Source organism: Aplysia californica, unplaced genomic scaffold (assembly GCF_000002075.1).
Source record: "Aplysia californica isolate F4 #8 unplaced genomic scaffold, AplCal3.0 scaffold00012, whole genome shotgun sequence".
NCBI lineage: Eukaryota > Metazoa > Mollusca > Gastropoda > Aplysiida > Aplysiidae > Aplysia > Aplysia californica.
The window spans coordinates 1,071,652-1,091,491 of NW_004797282.1; the positions used below are offsets into that span (position 1 = coordinate 1,071,652).

General features: G+C 39.0%; 1 protein-coding gene across 2 annotated transcripts in view; it reads right to left on the reverse strand.

Annotated features, from left to right (window-relative positions):
* Positions 1–2,054: 2,054 nt before the first annotated feature.
* LOC101847627 (UDP-glucose 4-epimerase) overlaps positions 2,055–19,840 on the reverse strand; it is a 49,256-nt gene continuing 31,470 nt past the window's right edge. For both annotated transcript variants that reach the window (XM_005090058.3, XM_005090060.3), the window contains exons 3-10: positions 16,299–16,396; positions 15,125–15,238; positions 14,356–14,532; positions 12,430–12,610; positions 11,454–11,539; positions 9,876–9,953; positions 8,333–8,447; positions 2,055–7,136 (exon numbers count right to left, since the gene is read on the reverse strand). In XM_005090058.3, coding sequence (XP_005090115.1) covers positions 7,075–7,136; positions 8,333–8,447; positions 9,876–9,953; positions 11,454–11,539; positions 12,430–12,610; positions 14,356–14,532; positions 15,125–15,238; positions 16,299–16,396 — 911 coding nt within the window. In that variant the 3' untranslated portion in view covers positions 2,055–7,074. The remainder of the gene's footprint in view (positions 7,137–8,332; positions 8,448–9,875; positions 9,954–11,453; positions 11,540–12,429; positions 12,611–14,355; positions 14,533–15,124; positions 15,239–16,298; positions 16,397–19,840) is intronic.

A 19,840-nucleotide genomic window follows, 5' to 3' on the forward strand; every position in this document is an offset into this window, starting at 1 on the left:
ATTTCCTGTCAAAGCACCTAAGACCATTTGGGAGATGGACTGTTTTTACCGTGCCTGTCTGGACAATTCCAAGCTGAGTTGGACTCTGCATTTCAGCACAAAGATGGAGATACGTGTATTCGAAAAAGGAACAAAAAAAAACAACAACATGTTTTCCAATGTTGGAATTTGAAACTCATGTTTACTCATGGTTTTTTTTCAAGAAACAGCCAACAGGCCAAACCAATACACCACCTACACTGGTAGCCTCAGAACAGGGGAGCAGTAGACTTGAGACAATATTTAAAGAGCTGTCACTAATTCTTAAACGGTAAAGAGAGTAAACGCTTTTTGAGTGACGTCCAAGCTATGTTACTGTGTTATTATAAGTTGCTCACTGAAGCTCTCAAAAAAAGGTTCATTGCATCTTCAGTCCTCCACTTTAAATACAACGCCAAGTCCCGACTTGTTTTACTTTCTTGGTACTCATTTTAAATGTTCCTTTTGTGCTACATGTACTTGTCACACATACTATACAACCAGCAAACACAACAATATACAATTATCTAAAATTGAAAACTTGAGAAAATGACTGGGCTTAAGTTCAAAATGGCAAAAATGAGAGACTTTCCCACATCTACTGATAGTGCACATGACACTCTACCGTCAAAGGTGCAGCAAGAAAAAAGGAAAAAACTCATATCCCAAAGGAAATATAGACCATATTTCTTTTTTTGCCTTTTTTTTCCGTTCAGCAAAAACTGACTTAGGCACAGTCTTGTTCTCAGTAGTCTTCAATTGTAAGTGCAGGAAAAAAATAAAACATTACAATGACTGATAACTTCAGCTGTCATAACTTCTGACATGGAAATAAAGTCTACAATTTAAGCTGTGATCATTGATTTCTTAGTCACTCAGTACATGGATGCATACTTTCCATGTCAGTACAACTACAACCAGCAGGTCACACACAGCAGGAAGGCACTGGCCACAGATAGTGAAGATATACTCAAAGCAGTGGATATACTCGCATAATGCGATATAAAACTCTTTAACGTATGAACATAGATTTCGAATAGAACCAAGACAATCATAACCCCTGCCTCGTGAAATAAGAGGGAGCTGAGAACAAACGTAAGAAAAGAAATTATTCAACTTCGTGTATACCGATGTTCTTCAATCCTTTCAATAAAAGCACATTAGCATGGAGCTTTCCAAAACCCCAACTAATAGGAACAAGATATATCCAATATTAATTACTTTTTCCATTTATGCTACTGTTTCAAAGGATTTCGCTCTTTATTTCATCCAATAATTCTTATATTAGTTGAAACCAGAATACACAACGATGTTTAGGAATAAAAACAAGAGTAGCAGAGACTTAACTTTCCTTAGTTTTAGTAGAGGTTTTACGGCGCTGGCAACAGCATAAGGTCATATGAGCGCCAAGGGGTGGATGTCAACAGAGAAGTCCTTTCAGGGAATCAAACTTACTCTGCTCACCTCTCTAGCTTCAACAGCACAAAGTCTACTTCGACTATCAAGGCACCCCGGAAATAGCGGCTCACAAGAGTGTGACAAACATACAAAAGAAGTAGAGGTAAATGACGATAGTAAAGATTAGGAAAGAAAAAGCAGCAGTTTCCTGTTGTAGTTCAGGCACACTTATGAGCATGACATTGTTGGGTCAGCCCATTTACAATTCTAGTGTGCATTAGAACGAAAAATGTCCCCCCTTTAGGAATGGCCTACAGACACTTCAGTCAGTGGCACCGCCCTGGGGACATTAACTTTCCTGACACAAGCGTTCTTTGCCGATTTCCAACAGGATTTCTCAGAGCGCAACGACATATTTCAATCAAAAGGTCTACAACAGGGACGTCCCACTAGCTCAGACACAGCAGAACTATCAAGGAACTAAAGAAAAAACAACTACATAATTACATGTTTTTCTATACACCCACGACTATGTACAGAGAACACAGTTCTGAATTATGCAAGTTCATTTTTTTCCCTCAACATCATAGAACAACAAATTAACATGCATATTACAAAGGAAGAAAAGCCGTCAGCAAGCTGCTCAAATGTATTTAAAATTTGAATTTCAACAAAATATTTTCTTCGTTTTTTAGTTATAGTAAGAGTTTTACAGCACTTGCAACACAATAAGGTCATAAAAGTGTAAAAATATTTTCTTGAGCACTGATGCAACATAAGCAAAAGATTAAGAAACTGCAATTTAAAAAGATTCATTTTCAACTATTTGGGTTGAACATATCTGAACAGCTGGCCGACGAAGAAAGTCATCACAGAAAACCTTAAAGGACAGATCCAACATGAAGAATATTAACAAAACCAAAAGAAAAAAAATGTTTCTTATCAAGAACTGAAATCAGCTGTTTTTACTCCAAAAAATTTCTTTCCATTAAAAAAAAGATGTGTTATAGATATCCATAGACCTTTCAGCAAAGCATGATCTGGCTGAAGGTCAAAAGGAGCACTTCTCACTCTCGATGGAGGTCAAGAGTTTCCATTTCCCACAGCCAGAAATGAACACTAACGAGATGAAAATCTCTGCAGCAACCGAGCAGCAACCTCTGGCAAATGCAACTTGGATAAGGTCAGTGACTTCATGTTCAGGGAAGATGCTAACAACATCACTTTAAAAAAATAGAAGAGTGTAACCGAATTCACCTGTACAAATGACACTTTCCACTTTCCCCACTGCATTTTTTTCTCAATATTATAATTGTGCTGTCCAAGACGTCTGGCAAGGTCCACAGCTAGAAAATCTAGGAAGACATTTAAAACGTCGTGTATAAGACTATGAATGAAATGTATCATGACCAAATGGTAGACAAGAACAAGCGAAAAAAATTTTGACAAAAATTCTGCTAAAAAATGTACACAGTAATGCCTGGTAGAATACCCAACGTGGATAAAAAATAAATCAACGGATTCAACCTACTAATTTAAAAAATCTACGTCTCAACACTCATTTCTCTGCCACAGACTAAACCACTAGCTCACTACCCATTTCTTTCCTTGCATACTAAACATTCTCCTACTTAATGCTTGCTTCATCACAAGCACAAGAGATAATATATGTTACCAGTTTCATGTCACTATGATAAGGGCCTTTAAACACTGGGTGTTCACCAAAGAGCTGACAAAACGCTACCATAGAATTACAAAGTTCTATCTGCTCAGTGCTCAGTTTTGATAAATTTGACATAAAGAATTTTGACACAATATGTAAAGATTTTTAAAATGCAATTCTTTGACTATCTTGATAACGATTCAGTTCAATGTTGTGTATACTGATTTTGATAGAGCAGATAGAGCATTTAATTTCTAATCTCGTGGTATTAGTAACTCAAAATGGCTAAAAATGTCAGACATAACTTTGTAAAAACCTTTCCTAGACTCCAGGGTAAAGTGACAGTATTTGCAATAACAACACTTTTGTCTCACAACTAACATACTAGTATCTAGTAGTGAGTGTCGTCAGTTCTTAAGGTGGAAAAAAATTGAACCGACACATTACAGAATATAGCTAACCCTCTACATTGATGAAGTAAAATAGAATACTTCGTCACCTCAGAACTATTTTGTCCAAAGTGCTTCTTTACTTAAGTACACTTGGGACAAAATAGTTCTGAGGCGACAATCCACCATTATAAGATCTACTTCAAGTTCTTCTATTGGAACAAAGTCTTTCAAACCGTTGGAAAGAAAAGAGAAAAGAGTAACAAGTCATTTACCATTCTGAGACAAGAATGTACCTTCTCTAGCCAATAAACTTTTATCATTTGAAAACTGAAGAAGGAGAAAGTAAGCCTCTGTGATTCAAGTATGTGAGTGGTTGGCAACTACGGAAAATCCAATTTAAAAAAGTAAAAACAAAGCAACAAACACGATCAGATCAGTAACAGACTTCCTGTTGATGGACATTGTAAAGCTGTTGATATTCATTCTGATGTTCTTGAACAGAGGTACCAATTAGCTGTGAAAAACATACTGAACTTTTGGACCTCCTGAAAATGTGCATGCAGGGACTAAAAATTTATGGACCATTTTGTCAAAAACAATTTGTTTCAAGACTGTTCTTAAACAAAGTGCAACCACTTCTCAACAACTGGCCTGAAGTCTGGCACCTTTGCTTGAAAACTTTTTTATTTGGAGCAGGACACGTCAAACTTTTATTCACCAGGAGCATGTTTGAACTTCAGCGTAGTATTTGCATCCACATTATAATGCCGAGCAAGCATTATGGTCACAAAGCTGTTTTTCTTTTGAGTTGGAGATTTAAAAAATATGAGAAGTTTTGAGCATGTCTCAACACATAGCATACAATGTCCAAAGAAGATCTTAAGCAATTACCAAAAGAGTAATAATAAATATAATATACTTTAAAAAAAAAAATACCATAGATCTGACTGCTCCTTTAGGGTATTAAAAACAATCAATACTGTACTTTTGCAGCTGTATCCAAATGAACACCAGGAGGAACTCAACAGACCACATGTAAGCACTCTGCACATATAATATGATAATACCACAAGCCACATGGGATGCATTAATACTCAAAATCAACAGGGAGACAGAATAAGTGGATAAGATACTATTATCTCTCCACCTCTTCATACTTGACAACATAACATTAATCTGTATAGTCATAACACACATACTCTTTTTTTTCTCTGCATGCAAATTATAAAAATACAAAAAGCAGCAGTGTGTATATATGAACATGTACTATGATCCTCAAATATTAATAAAGCTATTATAATATGCTCATTTCACAACTGCCCAAGTCATATTTTTTTTAATTGAAAGGTCACTACCTCCCTCAGACAATCTTCACACTTTTACTTGTTTCAAAACAAATACAAAAGCACCTGTGTGTGTGTTGACATGGCATTCATAGGAATGAGTTTTAGAAATTTGAACAGATTGTCGCCTCAGAACGAATTGGTCCAAAGTTTACTTAAGTCTTTACTTTGGACAAAATAGTTCTGAGGCAACCAGACACCGAATTTAACTTCATTTTCTGAGAAATTGCAAAGCGACTTGGGCCAGTTGTAGAATGAACATAGCAGAGCACAAATATATTACAACACCTCAAACATTCTCCCACAAAGTGATAAAGGTCATAAATAAATAAGATTTAGATTCACATTAAAGATAAGATCAGGTTTTAAAGTATGAAACAAACCCATCAAAAAATCAAATAAAATTATCAAAACAAGTTGAGGTGATGACAGGGATGTTCGTAGAAGAAAAAAAAACCACAGGACCACAAGGAAATACTACTCACAGAACTGTAACTTTGAAATTCACGGGTCAAGAGCAAAAAAGATTCCATCAATGAACAAAACAACCCACACTGCTAATGGAACCTTTTTACATTTTTGACCGTGGTAGTTGAGTCAATAATATTTCCAGGAGGGGTAATAAGTAGAACATGACATAAGGTAAAAATCAGCTATAAATGAGACATAACTGCCCTCCTGCATCGTGAGGTGAATGGTCGGGGAGCTCAGAGCTCATCACTGGTGTGCCACTAGCGTAAGCACCAGCCTCAGCATACAGCTCAGGACTATCTTCATCGTGCCAAGGCTCACTCGCCCAAGTCCCAAAAGTCGGCACAAAATCCCTGAAGGAGACAAAGGACTACTTCGTGACTGTTTCAACTTCCTCGTTTGATTTTTAAAAACGCAGCAGCAAAGGGAGGCAATCGCACTAATAGTTCATCCATTCCCCCTTCTTTGCTTATATGAAACAAGCAACCAATACAAACACGCCTTTGTCCATGTGTGTTGGGAATTGAATTGCACGAAAATATCTGAGCAGTCAGTCTGCAATTTACAATCTTAAATTACGTGGCAAAGAAATTTATGACATATGAAAACAAACCCTGGATAAGAGCATAGGTCACGGGGTCACAGGTCTCCCCCATGTTCAGCACATTCTTCTCATTGACAAGCAGGAATACCACCAGAAGTGTTGGAACAAGGCTACTGTTGTTCAAAATACGAAGTGACTGGAATTTTGAACACTTTGTAAATCTACAATCTGACATTGATTTCTTTCTCGGAAATCTGTTTTCTGCAAAAATGATCATACCTGATTCCTATATCTGCCTTTTCTGCTGTCACAGGCAGTGCTACTGTAAAATTCACAATTCTTTTCAAGATGTGCAACCTTCGTAACATAATTCAAACTAAAGTACTACAGCTTAGAACTTTTAAGCAAGCAGCCACACTTTGACCCAACGACTTAAGAATGTCAACAAAAACAAAAGTTGCAAACATCCTGCAGCAGAAAACGCATTGAGTCTTTCGTTTTTCAGCGGGGTGAGGGCAAAACCAAGGGAAGAACATGCAGGACATGGGGGGGAAAAAACACAACTGACCCGATGACTCTACAGAGTAGACTAGAAAATTCTCACAAGTAGCAGCTTCAACAAGGCAGGCACATGTTGGAGTAGCTTACACCCAGAATTTACATTCTGATGGCTGGACGCAAGACTCCGATGAACATCATTTTGCAATTTGGCGTTTGTCGAAGTCTTGGACCCAGCCATCGATTTGACCTTGTTAAATTGTCAAACAAAATCAGTTAATCAGTTGATCGTTTATTCTCAGCTACAAATATCAAAACTGAGGTCTTGCAGCAAAAATTAAATCACCAGAAAAGCCTACCATTATTTCAGGTTAGTTATTATATCATGATCACTTCCTTCACACCATAGGGTTCCACACCTCTATTTCACTGTAATACTTCCATTAACAATCCAAAATAAAACAAAGGAGAGGGGTAGAGTAGGAAAACAAAGGGGGGGGGGGGGGGATAGAGAACAGAGAATAGAAGGTTATATATTTGAGAAACGAGGAAAAGAAAGAGAGCACAAAAATACCAAAAAACCCGAAGGTCAAAAACCCACATTCTACGGTCAGTCGGAAACATGAATATCTAAAACTCCCCTGCTGGACAGCTCTCAACTGACCACACTAAAACACACAGGCGTCAAATTCATTCAGAGTTTTTCCCCCCACCCCCCACAAAAAAAGATCTAGAAGGAACCCGGCATTAACTTTCTCCTTTGCTGTAGCCATAGGGATTGTTCGACTGCCACCTCCACAGATCTTCACCTGATAGGGACAAAAATGAAATAAATAAATAAATAAATAAAATTTAAATTTCTAAAATTTTAATTCACAGCAATGACAGGTTATGTCTTGAAGCATAAAGTCATTTGCAGTGTAAAAATAACCACCTTTTGTAGGGTGGGTTTTTTTAAAAACTGATATCATTTTCTTTAAGTTTACCATGTCTTTTATCATTGCATACTAATAAATTGTTCAAACTCAACTAATAAATTTGACGTAGTACTAAAATCCAAAAAGTAACTTATTACATCAGCATGCGTCACATTTGTCTTAAGTCTGGCTTTGGCTAAAATGGCAGCACCATGACAATATGTGTCTCGGTCCAGTGAAATCAGGCGCTTGCTGATTTTTAGGCATATACAGTTATTGGTATCATCTTAAAGCTTGTTTATTTGTCCTGTGCTTCTAGATGATAAAAAAAAAGCAGTCTATCTCAAAAAGATTTGCAATTGAAGGAGGTAGGAGTTTCCTGATGTCCTAGGTAAAATAAGCAAGAAAATGACCGCCAACATAAATTTATATTTTCTGCGCCTTTGATTTACATTTCTCAGTAAAATACACACAGAAATGTGTCTTTAAATGGACATAAAGGGTGTGTAGCCAAAAAAAGAAAACAGATAAAAACTGCCCAAGTAGAAGAATAATGCCACGAGTCTTTTTTATTTCTTTATTTTGAGAAGCACCTGATTTCAGGTGAATGCCACACACATAAGTGTCAAGGGGTGGTGGAGTCAGGCGATCGTCAATTTTTGGGCGTGTGGAGTTATTGGTACCCGCTTAAGGCTTCTTCATTTGTCTTGCTTTCAATGAAAAAATTATCCATTTATCTTCGATACAAGTCGACATATTGGTGATCGAAGGAGATGGGGTCACCTGGTTTCAGAGGTAAAATTTGCGAGAAAATGGACGCAAAGTTCTGTTATTTCCTTAACTTGTGAGCCCGTGGAAATTAAAAATTTCCATTTTTTGTGCCTTTAATCAACATTTTTCAGTAAAATTCACACAGACATGGCTCCTTTAATGGGCATGAAAGGTGTGGAGCCAAACAAAAAAAAATTGATAAAAATTTTAAAAACTTGAGGGAAAATGCCAGTTTCTTCACTTCGATTATTTTGACAAGCGCATGATTTCACCACGCTGCCTCACATATGATACAGTATTTAACAACAGCTACTTACACATCTCGTCCAGGTTGCGGGTACACTTCCAGCCCAGCTCTTTCTCGGCCTTCTCTGGGTTGGCGTACACTGTAGCAATATCTCCTGGCCGCCGTCCTGCCAGTTTGTAGGGAATCTGTGGGGAAGGGGGGTTAGGTTTGTTTAAGTCAAGTAAGAGTATTATGTTTGTTTGTTTGAGTGGGTGTTAAACGGCACTGTCAACTCAGTTTTGGTCAGTTTTATGACACTTGGAACACAATAAGGTCATATAAGTGCCGAAGATTAGAGGTGTTACTAAAGAGCAACAAAAACAAAGGAGCAAACCACAGCACAGCACCTGCCAACCATTTGCGGGGAAAGGGGGGTATACAGATCATTTGAGACGTGTTAAAATGTTTTGCTCTTTTCAGAGTTTTACAGCACTTTTAGTTTTAGTAAAAGTTTTACGTCACTTGCAACACAATAAGGCTATATAAATGCTGAAGATTAGAGGTGTTACAAGAGAGTAACGAACAAAAAAGAGAGGAGGAAAGAGAAGGACGATAGTTTTTTTATAGGAAAGAAAAATCAAACCACACCAATGCTCCCGCCAACAACCCACAATAACAACACTTGCAACACAAACAAGTCATATATGAGCTGAAGATTAGAGGTGTCACTAGAGAATAAAATACAATTGAAACTGTCTATAAGACAGCCGCCCTTTGTCGAGGAAAAAAGTGGGCGTCTTGTACAGTATCATTATATTGCAGAAAATATGAAAGGGAAGAAATAGGAAGAGGCTATTTGTATAGGTGACTGTCTTATACATGTGGCTGTAAGAGTAGTTTTCACTGCACAAAGAAAAGGAGGAGGAGAGATAAGCATAAGGGCGATAAATGTTTGATAGGAAAGAAGGAGTAAACCACACCAGAGTACCCGCCAACCAACCACCAAGACATGTTTGTCATGCTGCAGTGCAAAAACCAGCACTTGGGGAGCTCATTTCAGCAAACTAAAATATCTCAACTGGATTTACATTACTGACTATCGGGGGTGAATTTCAAGGGGTACTATGGAGGGTTTACAAAAGATATTATAACAATTCTTGTTAAACTGTGGCCCCAATAGAAGAATTCTTTTCTAATATAGAAAAGTGTGGCAAAATAACTACTGTTACATAATACAATAAAATGCTTGTTGAGTAGAACTTTTTAACATAATAAAGCTTAATTACCAAAAAAACTTTGGAGACTCATATCTTTGGGTGGTTGTGGTTCAGATTCTTTGAAGAGGGTATTTCAGGGGAAGACGGACTGCAAGAATTAGAGCAAGGTGTGGCATAAACAGACCAACTACTATAACACAAAAGATAAGATTCTCCGACTGAACAGTTTTAAGACTAAATCCATTCAATACGACAAATTTTGCACTCTGGCACATCAAGATGTGGAAAATTGTCAAATTCCTTGACATACCAGGTACATCAATATGGCATTAGATTAGGGTTAACTGTTGAACGGCACAAAATTTGACGATGATCATTCACTCCTACAGCGAAAACAGTCCAGTACTCAAGTCTTACCGTTTTTCCAATAGCTTTCTCAAAAGCCTTGACCATGTCCAAGACAGAGTAGCCCACGCCAGTGCCCAAGTTGTACACCTGTGGAGACACAGGGAAAAGATCCCATGGAACCATTAGTTTTAGTATTACAACTGTTGTTAATATTATTATCATCATCATTATATAGTTATTTGGACGAGTAAAGGTGCCTCTGAGTATAATAACAATGGGGCCAAAAAAGAGCCTCTCTCTCGCTCGAAGAATTCTTTGTGGAGTTCACCAAGCCCATTTAGGAAACAAAAAAAGTTATCATTATTATCATTATCATTATTATAATCGTTACTATTATTACAGTTGACTACGAATGAGTTGATGTCATCGGGGGGGTGAAAAAAAAAAAAAATCATCCGAAGTTCAGCTTAACCGTTGGGATCTGAAAAGAAGAAGAGGTGCTGGGACCTGAGAAAGGGTTCAACTTAACTGAAAATAAACTCAAGCAGGTTCAACACAAGTGGAGTCAATTGTATTATTATTATTATATGAGAGACATTGCGGTGAAATCAGGTGCTCGTCAAAATAAGGAAATCGAAGAAACAGGCAGTTTTCCTCCAGTTTGGACATTTTTATTAGATTTTATTTTTTTGGCTCAACACCTTTGAGGTTCCTATAAAAATATATTTCCATGTGAATTTTGCTGAAAACAATTAATGGCACAAAATAGGTATATTTTCAGTGTTCAAGGACTCTCAAGCTATAGAGGTTGCAAACCTTTGGCGACCATTTTCTCGATAATTTTACTTCTGAAACCATGTCAACCTGACTTCCTTCAATCGCAAATATTTCGACCTCTATCCAAGATAGATGGGTGGTTTTTTTCACAGAAAGCAAGGCAAATGAATAAGCTTTCAGATGATACCAATAACTCCACGTGCCCAAAAATTTACGAGCACATGATTCCACTGCGTCGTGACAAATATCATTTCTATTCTATTATGTTTTTGTAGACTATGCCCGAGTAACAATAACACAAACATGGGCATGTCTTGAGGTAACTGTTGCTGTGTTGCTTACAACTTGTCAGACAAATGACAGAAATCTTTCCCCAAAGACCAAATTTTAACTATAACTAGTCTAGAGCATGCTCAGCACGTTTCTGCTATTACCAGGGCATTCAACGTCAACAAAAATTTGACGTTGACAATCATAGAAAGATGCGGAGCATGCCGATAGCTCGATTTCTCTGACATTGAGTTAAACCTTATTATCTTTCTAGGGTGACAATGATCAAACGTCATCAATGATTTTCTGATAAACAAAGACTTGAACATTATTTTTTTTTTTAAACAAAGAATAGAAAAAAATTGACAAGGTCAGGAAAAAAAGCCATTTTTCTAGTTTTTGATGCTGGTGATGTGGAACACTAATTGAAGCACCAAATGTTATCTTTTATAGCACATTCTACTTTTTAGACGGCTAAGTTCATAAAATTATTAAAAACCTCTTATATCGTGAACAATTTTAGAAATCACGATGTCCAGAATCATCCGGACAATCTGCAAATCTGATTAGTTCGCTAAATGAAACAAAGTAACCACGTACCACACATCCACAGCCAGTCTGCAGCTTCTTTGTAGCTGCTACGTGACCTTGAGCAAGGTCAACTATGTGAATGTAGTCACGAACACCTGAGAGGGTGAGGGGAAAAAAAGAACGCCTTGTATTTGACTTGACTGAGAAACAGACTCGATAAGATTTGTCGCAAAAAAGTAAAACGATACTATATTACGATGCTACTATGAAAAATTAAAATGTGTGTGACTCGATCAGCACACAGTATATGACCTACAAAGCCAAAAAAAAAAAAAAAAAAAAAAGAAAAAGAGAAAAACACACACATACACACAAACAAACAAACAACAAAAATGTATGAAATGACCGTCCCACACATCAACTCGTATAACCTGACTCCATAATACTAATCCATTAGTGTATATGATGCTACTATGAAAAACAAAAATATAGAGACTTGATCCCCACATATTAAGACGTATGATATGACCTACAAAGCAAAAAGAAAAAGAAAAGAAAAAGAGAAAACACACACACACAAACAAAAAAGTATGAAATGACCGTTGCACACACAGCCCCTCCTAACCTGACTCCATAATGCTACTCCAATAGTATATGATGCTACTATGAAAAACAAAAATATAGAGACTTGATCCCCACATATTAAAAAGTATGATATGACCTACAAAGCAAAAAAAAAAAGAAAAAGAAAAAAAGAAGAGAGAAAATGGCACATACAAACATGCACTCTATTAGTACATATAAGATACAACTATGAAAAAAGAAAATGTGAGTGGCTTGAATACCACACATTAAGAAGTAGAACATGACCTGCAAAGCAGAGAAAAAAACCGAAAAAAAAACCCCACACTCACAAACAAACAAACAAACAAAAAATGTATTATATAACCGTCCCATGTACAAACCCATATAACCCGACTCCATAATATTAAACTACTAAGAAAGAGCTCCGGGCAAACAAGCCCACACATATGACCTCACTCACCGGTGCCGTCCTTTGTGTCGTAGTCGCTGCCGTAGACGGTCAGATGTTCCCGCCTCCCCACAGCCACCTGGGCCACGTACGGCATCAGGTTGTTGGGCGCGCCCTGTGGGTTTTCCCCGATCTTGCCAGACTTGTGGGCCCCCACTGGGTTAAAGTAACGCAGCAATACGGCGTTCCAAGTCTGGGTGATCAAGTACAGAAAATAGAAGTAAGACTGCCGTTTCAACCATGAGTCAAAGTACAAAATAGAGCAGAATCGCAGTTGACAACAAGTATAACAGCTATATTCAATCACTAAAATTGAATGGCAAGACAAAGAGGAAAACAAGAGAGTTTTTGTGTTCGGTTGTTAAGGATGTCAAAGAAATTAGGCGACAATTCACAAGAATCATATTGGGATAACTATTTTGTAAAAGAAGTGGAAGGAACACATTTCATGACAGTGCCTACAACCACTTATAAGACAGATGGAGATATAGGAGAAATTCACACAAACAGATGGACAGATTATGTATATACAGTCTGATCTCATTCATGTGTAGGAAAAAAAAAAAAGAAAGGAATGACAAACTTCCACAAGTTGATAAAGTGCAAAAGCAACTGCGCCACAGAAACCTTTATCTAGGTCACTAAGATTACTGAAAGTACACATGTGTCACGACATGGTGGAGGTACCATTTTTAAGTCTGTCAATTTGCTTTGCTTTCGATGAAAAAAATATCCATATATCTAGGATACTAGGCGATTGAAAGCGGTGGGGGGTCGCCTGATTTCAGAGGTAAAATTAGCTAAAAAAATGGTCACCAGAGTTAAGTTATTTCCTTAGGTTGGCAATGACAATCTTTATTCATCTCACAGGGAGAAATTTGTCTTGGTCGTGAACAACGGCAGTAGATGTTGAGAGCCCGAGGAAACTGAAAATTTACACCTTTTATGTCTTTAATCAACGTTTTTCAGTCAAATTCACACAGAAATGTGTTCTTTAATGGGCATGAAAGGAGCTGAGCCAAAAAAACAAAAATTCGATAAAAATTCCAAAATCTGCAGAAAAATACCAATTTTTTCACTTTCATTATTTTGACGAGCGCCTGATTTCACCACACTGCCTCACATACAATCATTTTAATGCCTACACTCATTTTTTACAGAGAAGGAATAATGGCTCACTAAAGGCAACTGATACTGAATCTGCAATCACAAATTGAAGGGGCAGAAAAATGAAAGGTCTGAAAATAAGAGTTCTTTCTGGGACAACACATCAGGGGAGACTACACAACATTGCATTTGAATGAAATGACTGGATGGTTTTAAATCAGTTATGGCCTTTACAAATCACCCAAACCCTAAAAGTATGTTATTATGTGAGGCAGCGTGGTGAAATCAAGCGCTTGTCAAAATAATGAAAAGTCAAGAAACTGGCATTTTTCTGCGGGTTTGGGAATTTTTATCAAATATGTGTTTTTCGACTCAACACTTTTCATGCCCACTAAGATAAACATTTATGTGAGAATTTTACTTAAAAACATTGATTAAAGGCATTAAAGATGTAAATTTTCAGTTTCCCCGGACTCTCAAGCTAAGGAAATAACTCAACTTTGGCGGCCATTTTCTCACTAATTTAACATCTGAAACCAGGCAACCCCCACCTCCTTCAATAGCCTATACCTTGCCTTGTATCCAAAATAAAAGTACATTTTTTTCATCAAAGGCAAGGCAAATGGACAGGCTTTAAGATGATACCAATGACTCTACACGCCCAAAAAGTGACGAGCACCTGATTCTACCGTGTTGTGACATATTATATCCTGCTTGAATTCAGTCGATTTTGTTTTCCCCCCCCCACTTTTCTCAAAGATGACTCAGACTCCTCATCTTTCTTATCCCTTAAATTGTTATATATATATAAGTAACAGAATGTTGCCCTACTTTGTCCGAGTTGCAGAGATCCCTGACAATCTCCTCGATGAAGAACTTGGTCTTCCCGTAAGCGTTGGTGCAGCCTCCGGTCGGGTGAGCCTCATCCACGGGAAGGTACTGGGGGGTGCCGTACACGGTGGCCGAGCTGGAGAACACGATGTTCTTCACGTCAAACTCCTGCATCACCTGCCGGTGGGGGAAAAAAAAAAGAAACAAATCCATAAAAGAGGACTTGGGAGGCTTTGTGCACAAACTCCTCCCTTATCACCTAACCCACACCTTTGAAACTTTGCAGGGGCCCACAGCATCCATGAGGCTAGGACCTAACTTATAAAAAATCCACGCAAACTGCTTTCCCTGATTTTTCCAAAATACTTTGTTTCGTTCACACAGATTTCGTCCACGCATCTGACACGCTGCGTACTAACTTTATGCCCACATCGACTCAAGTTAGATCTTTTAGAATACAGGCTTCCAACCCTGCCTGCCAGGGCCAACCTGTGCTGGGAGTCATAAAAACATCCCAGTAAAAAGACGAGATACTTGATAAAAATTTCTCCCCACTCGGGAATCAAATTCAGGTCTCCCGCGTGGGAAAACAAAGCACATGATTGCTACACCAAAGACGTAAGTCCTAATCCGATCTTATCCGATCTGAGGATACACCGGTCCCGATCCGATCCTGATCCAATCTGAGCATACACCAGTCCCGATCCGATCCTGACACGATCACGATGTGATCTGAGCATACATCTGACTAACAGACACCTGTCCTAACCTGCAGCAGGTTGACTGTTCCTCCGACGTTGTTGTGGTAGTAGAGGAGGGGCAGCTCCACCGACTCGCCGACTGCCTTCAGACCAGCAAAGTGCATGACCACCGACACTTTGTACTGAAATACAACAAAACAGATGATTATGAACACGTTGATAAAGAAGCCCATTAGGCCGAAACGTTTAACTTATTTCATGTGTCAAAAATGTCTAAATACTCAAGTCTCCAATTGAAAAAAAATTCTTATTGTGCTCACGACTAAATTTCCTATTAATGATGTTACTTTTTTAAAAAATCCCTTGCCCAATTAAATGAAATTGACGCCATCTGAACAGTAGAAAAAATGCGTATGACAGTGTCCAATAGTGTATTACGTACATATTTAGTATAGCATGTAAATGTTACAGATAGTGATTCAAGGATTATAGATTAAGTCAAGGATCTGACAGCGATGGTGATATTAGAAATAATGGTGGTGATGAGTGATGATGTGAGATTGCATTTAAGTAATGTTAGCGTAAGTCCTATAACCCTCTGCTCCAATGAGTCACAAGGGACGAGGGCACTCCCTATCCCCTTCCCTGCTGGAACCATCTTTAATGTCACTGTGAAGTTCCGAAATGGTGGGCACAGTCTTTGCTAAGGTGACATTGTCAGTGTCAGCCTAATCTATCAGGCCAAGAATGATGTCGCTCTTTAAAACATAATATTATGAAACAATCTGTAAATATAATAAACAATCATAGACAGCATAATGACAGGACACAGATGAAGACAGAGCTTTGTTTATTTTTGTTTCAGCCCAGTACCCCACTAAAAACATAAAATTACTATTAAAAAGGAGGTAGAGCACTTGGCACTGTTGTTACATTAGTCATGAATAAAGAGGTTATGGTCATGACAAGAAAGCAAGATAGAAAGAAGGAAAAACCACATGTAACTCAAGACACAGCTCTTTACGCTGCCTTTTTGAACTATAGAAGGAATACAACTTGGTGCTGAAGTCCATTTTTTCGGCATAATTTTAATTGCATCTGACCACTTCCACCTCCTTTTACATAGAAAAGATTAGTCAATGACACAGCTGGTCCAAGCGCAAACAAGTAAAGCTGTTGTTGTTGTTGTTGTTGCTAGCATGCTGTGTGTGCACACGTGTGTGTACATGTGTGTGTACTCACAGTCTGGAAGATCTTCCTAATGGCGTCCTTGTCCAGAAGGTCGACCTGATGGGCCGGTACTTTCTTCCCCGAGATCTCCTCCACACGGGTCATGCTCTCTGCGCAGCAGAGAGAAAAAAAACGTGTTTCAGTTTTGAGTTTGAGTAAAACAATTTTGTTTGTTTTTGTAAGAATTTTTACGGCACTTTTACAACACAATTAGGGCACATGGTCATTGAAATTACTACTTATTAGAATTTTTGCAACAAAATTTGATCATATAAGTGTAGAAGAATAGAGGTTATATTTGTGCAGAAGAACAGAGGTGTTACAAAAGCGTAACAAACACATAAAAAAGGAGGAGGAGAGATAAGAATAATAGAAGTTTGATAGAAAAGAAGGTGCAAACCGCACGAGAACACCCGTCAATCACTCACAAAAGTGTTCCAGTTTTGAGTTTGAGTAAAATAATTTTGTTTGTTTTACTAATAGTTTTACCCCCACAAACACAATTTGACACTTTTTATGAAGTGGGCTCTTTAACCCTATCCGTACGTTGTGTTTAACTATTGTATCCATATGACGTGGGGAGCTCTGTGCCACCACTTTCCAAAGAGGAAATTTACTCGTTAATCCGATCGGTACGTTTTGCATAACAGTCTGTTAAAATGAATTTTGATAAATACTGAAAGTTTCAAAGAGATCTTCGTACTAGAAGTACATGTATTCTAAAACGTGAAGAATGCAACCCCGGGGGTACAAAATGACCCCAGGGCGTAAGGATAGGGTTAAAACCATGTCCTTGTTTTAGTAAGCGTTTTATGGCACTTGCAACATAATTAGGTCATATAAGTGCCGAAGATTAGCGATGTTACAAGACAGTAACAAACACACAAAAAAGGTAAGATGACTTTCAAGTGAGCCAGATGTCGGCATCATGATTCCCCATTTTGATTCATTTTTTTTCCTCGGACGCTCGCAAAAAAGCTGAATATATAATATTATGTAATTAATTTCTTGACCTTTCCCGACCACCCATCTCTTCAGGCTTTCCAATTCTGATGCTCCGAGTTTGCTCCTGCATAGCTTGCCTTTAGATTTACCGTGAGAGCTAGAAGCTCAAGGCCCTTGTGTTTACTTAAGTGTCCCATAAACTGAATGTGTCTCTCTTTCTGACTTTCCTTTTAAATTCAGGGAGCGGCTCACCTGGGCTTCATCAAGTGCTGCCTCTTCGATTTGTTTGTTTGTTTGTTTGTTCCAGTAAAGATAAGCACATGGAATAAAATAAAAACAGCAAGATAGATATATAGAAACAACTAAGGTGAGTAAAGAAGTAGGGGACGTACCAGTGGCGCCCTCTAACCACCAGCACTTTGATTATTTTCCTTCCAGGAAATACTTAAGTCTCTTTAAGGATATAACCCCACACTTCCTCGAAAGGAGGACCAGAACTTCCTAGGACAGATTGCGATATCAGTAACATTGACTGAAACGTGACTCCACGTGAATGCTTTAAACACGTTGCTGTTGTGTTTGTCTTAGTAAGGCTTTCAAGGCACTCGCAACACAATAAGGTCATATAAGTGCTGAAGATTAGAGGTGTTACAATAGAGTAACAAAGACCACGCAAGAGCACCCGCCAACCACCCACATACAGGCTTTGAAAAATGTTGCTAACACTGGAAAATATAATGGGCAAACGAGGCAGGGTTAGACCCACAGAAACTTTATTTTGAAAACCTGAACAGATGGCAGACGGGGAAATATCAGGATCGTGTATGATTTTTTAGAGCATCCCGGCGGAGAAATATGGAGCACCAATAGATCTATCGCCGATGTCTGTTTCATATCTGGCATTTGATGATTATGATGCACACTGACAAGGAGGAGGAGGAGGAGGAGGAGGAGGAGGAGGAGGAGGAGGTGGTGACTGACAAGGAGGAGGAGGAGGAGGAGGAGGATGGAGAGGAGGAGGAGGAAGCATATCATGCCAGGGGATCCAGAGGAGGAGGAAGCATATCATGCCAGGGGATCCACCGAACACCCAAAAGAAAAAGAAGAAGAAGAAGAAGAGAAAGAGAGAGAGAGAGAGAGAGAGAGAGAGAGAGAGAGAGAGAGAGAGAGAGAGAGAGAGAGAGAGAGAGAGCGTACTCCAATTTTCGGTGGTTTACAGTACAACCTGTTGAGCATGTTTCGCGCCGAACGTCAGCCCCACGATGTTACCACGTGCACCACTCGCTCACTCACACACTCACGGCCTCACGCGCGATCTCAACACTCAACTCTCAACACGTGCGGCCGGCCACAAATCGTCGCCCACACACCCCTCACCCCTCGCGACACCAACCAATGCACCACGTCACGTACGCTAGCGTCGAGCGCACGTCACAGCTCACGTTAACACACGTCGCTCAAGGCGACAAACGCGACAAACGCAACGGGTGAAGTTACGTTTTTATTGCTGCTTTAAAAAGTTTATGTGCCCCGTGGTCGCCAACAGACGAGCCCAGCGGGATCTGTGAGACACCATTAATGACAAACAGGTCCTGCAAAAACCACCACCACGGTGATTTTAACTCATTTTTGATCATCCGGTTTAGTAGTATAGGGTTTTACGGCGCTCGCAACTGCGTGAGGTCATATGAGCGCATCATCCGGTTCGGCGATAAAATCTGATTCTTCCGTTTTATGTATTCTTTTTATCTTTCGTAAAAGTTTTACGGCACTGGCGACATAAATAGGTCACAATAAGTACCGAAGATTAGAGGTGTGAGAGAGTAACACACACACAAAAGAACGAGGAGAGATAAGCACGACAGAATATTTGTCATGGAAGAATAAGGAGCAAACCACACATACCAGACCACCCACCGAACATCCACCCACTACTCACAAAAATAACGTCAGCCATAATCAATCAATAAACCAAAACCAAAACGAGCCTTATCATCGTTACGACCAGCGGAAAGAGGAACAGCTCACGGTACACACGAAGTGCCCCTGCCTTGATAACATCAGCAAACAGGCATTTAGTTTTAGTAAGGGCTTTACGGCACTTGCAACACACTAGTCATATGAGTGCCGAAGATTAGAGGTGTTACAAGAGACTAACAAACACAAAAGGGAGGGGAGATAAAGACGATAGATGTTTGACAGGAAGGAAGAAGCAAACCACACAAGAGCACCCGTCAGCCACCTACAAACAGGCTTTTAATCAACCTGTCAAAGCAGACAGTAAAAAAGACGAACAATCATGGCCCGGTAACAACAGATCGCCGCTTCGTAAGTCGGTCGATAACCTCGCCTTTAAAACGCGACATCGATCTCAACTTACGACGCGGATCATAAACATCCATGGCGTTGTGGAGTCCCGCAGTGGTGGAGGTAAAGATGGCGTTATTGGGACGGAGGTGGTGGCGGTCTGTTTGTTTTAGTAGAGGTTTTTCGGCGCCGGCAACTGCATAAGGTCATATGAGCGCCAGAAGATTAGATGTGTTACAAGGGAGCAACAAACATAAGAAAGAAGGAGGGGAGACAAAGACGATAGATGTTGGATAGGAAAG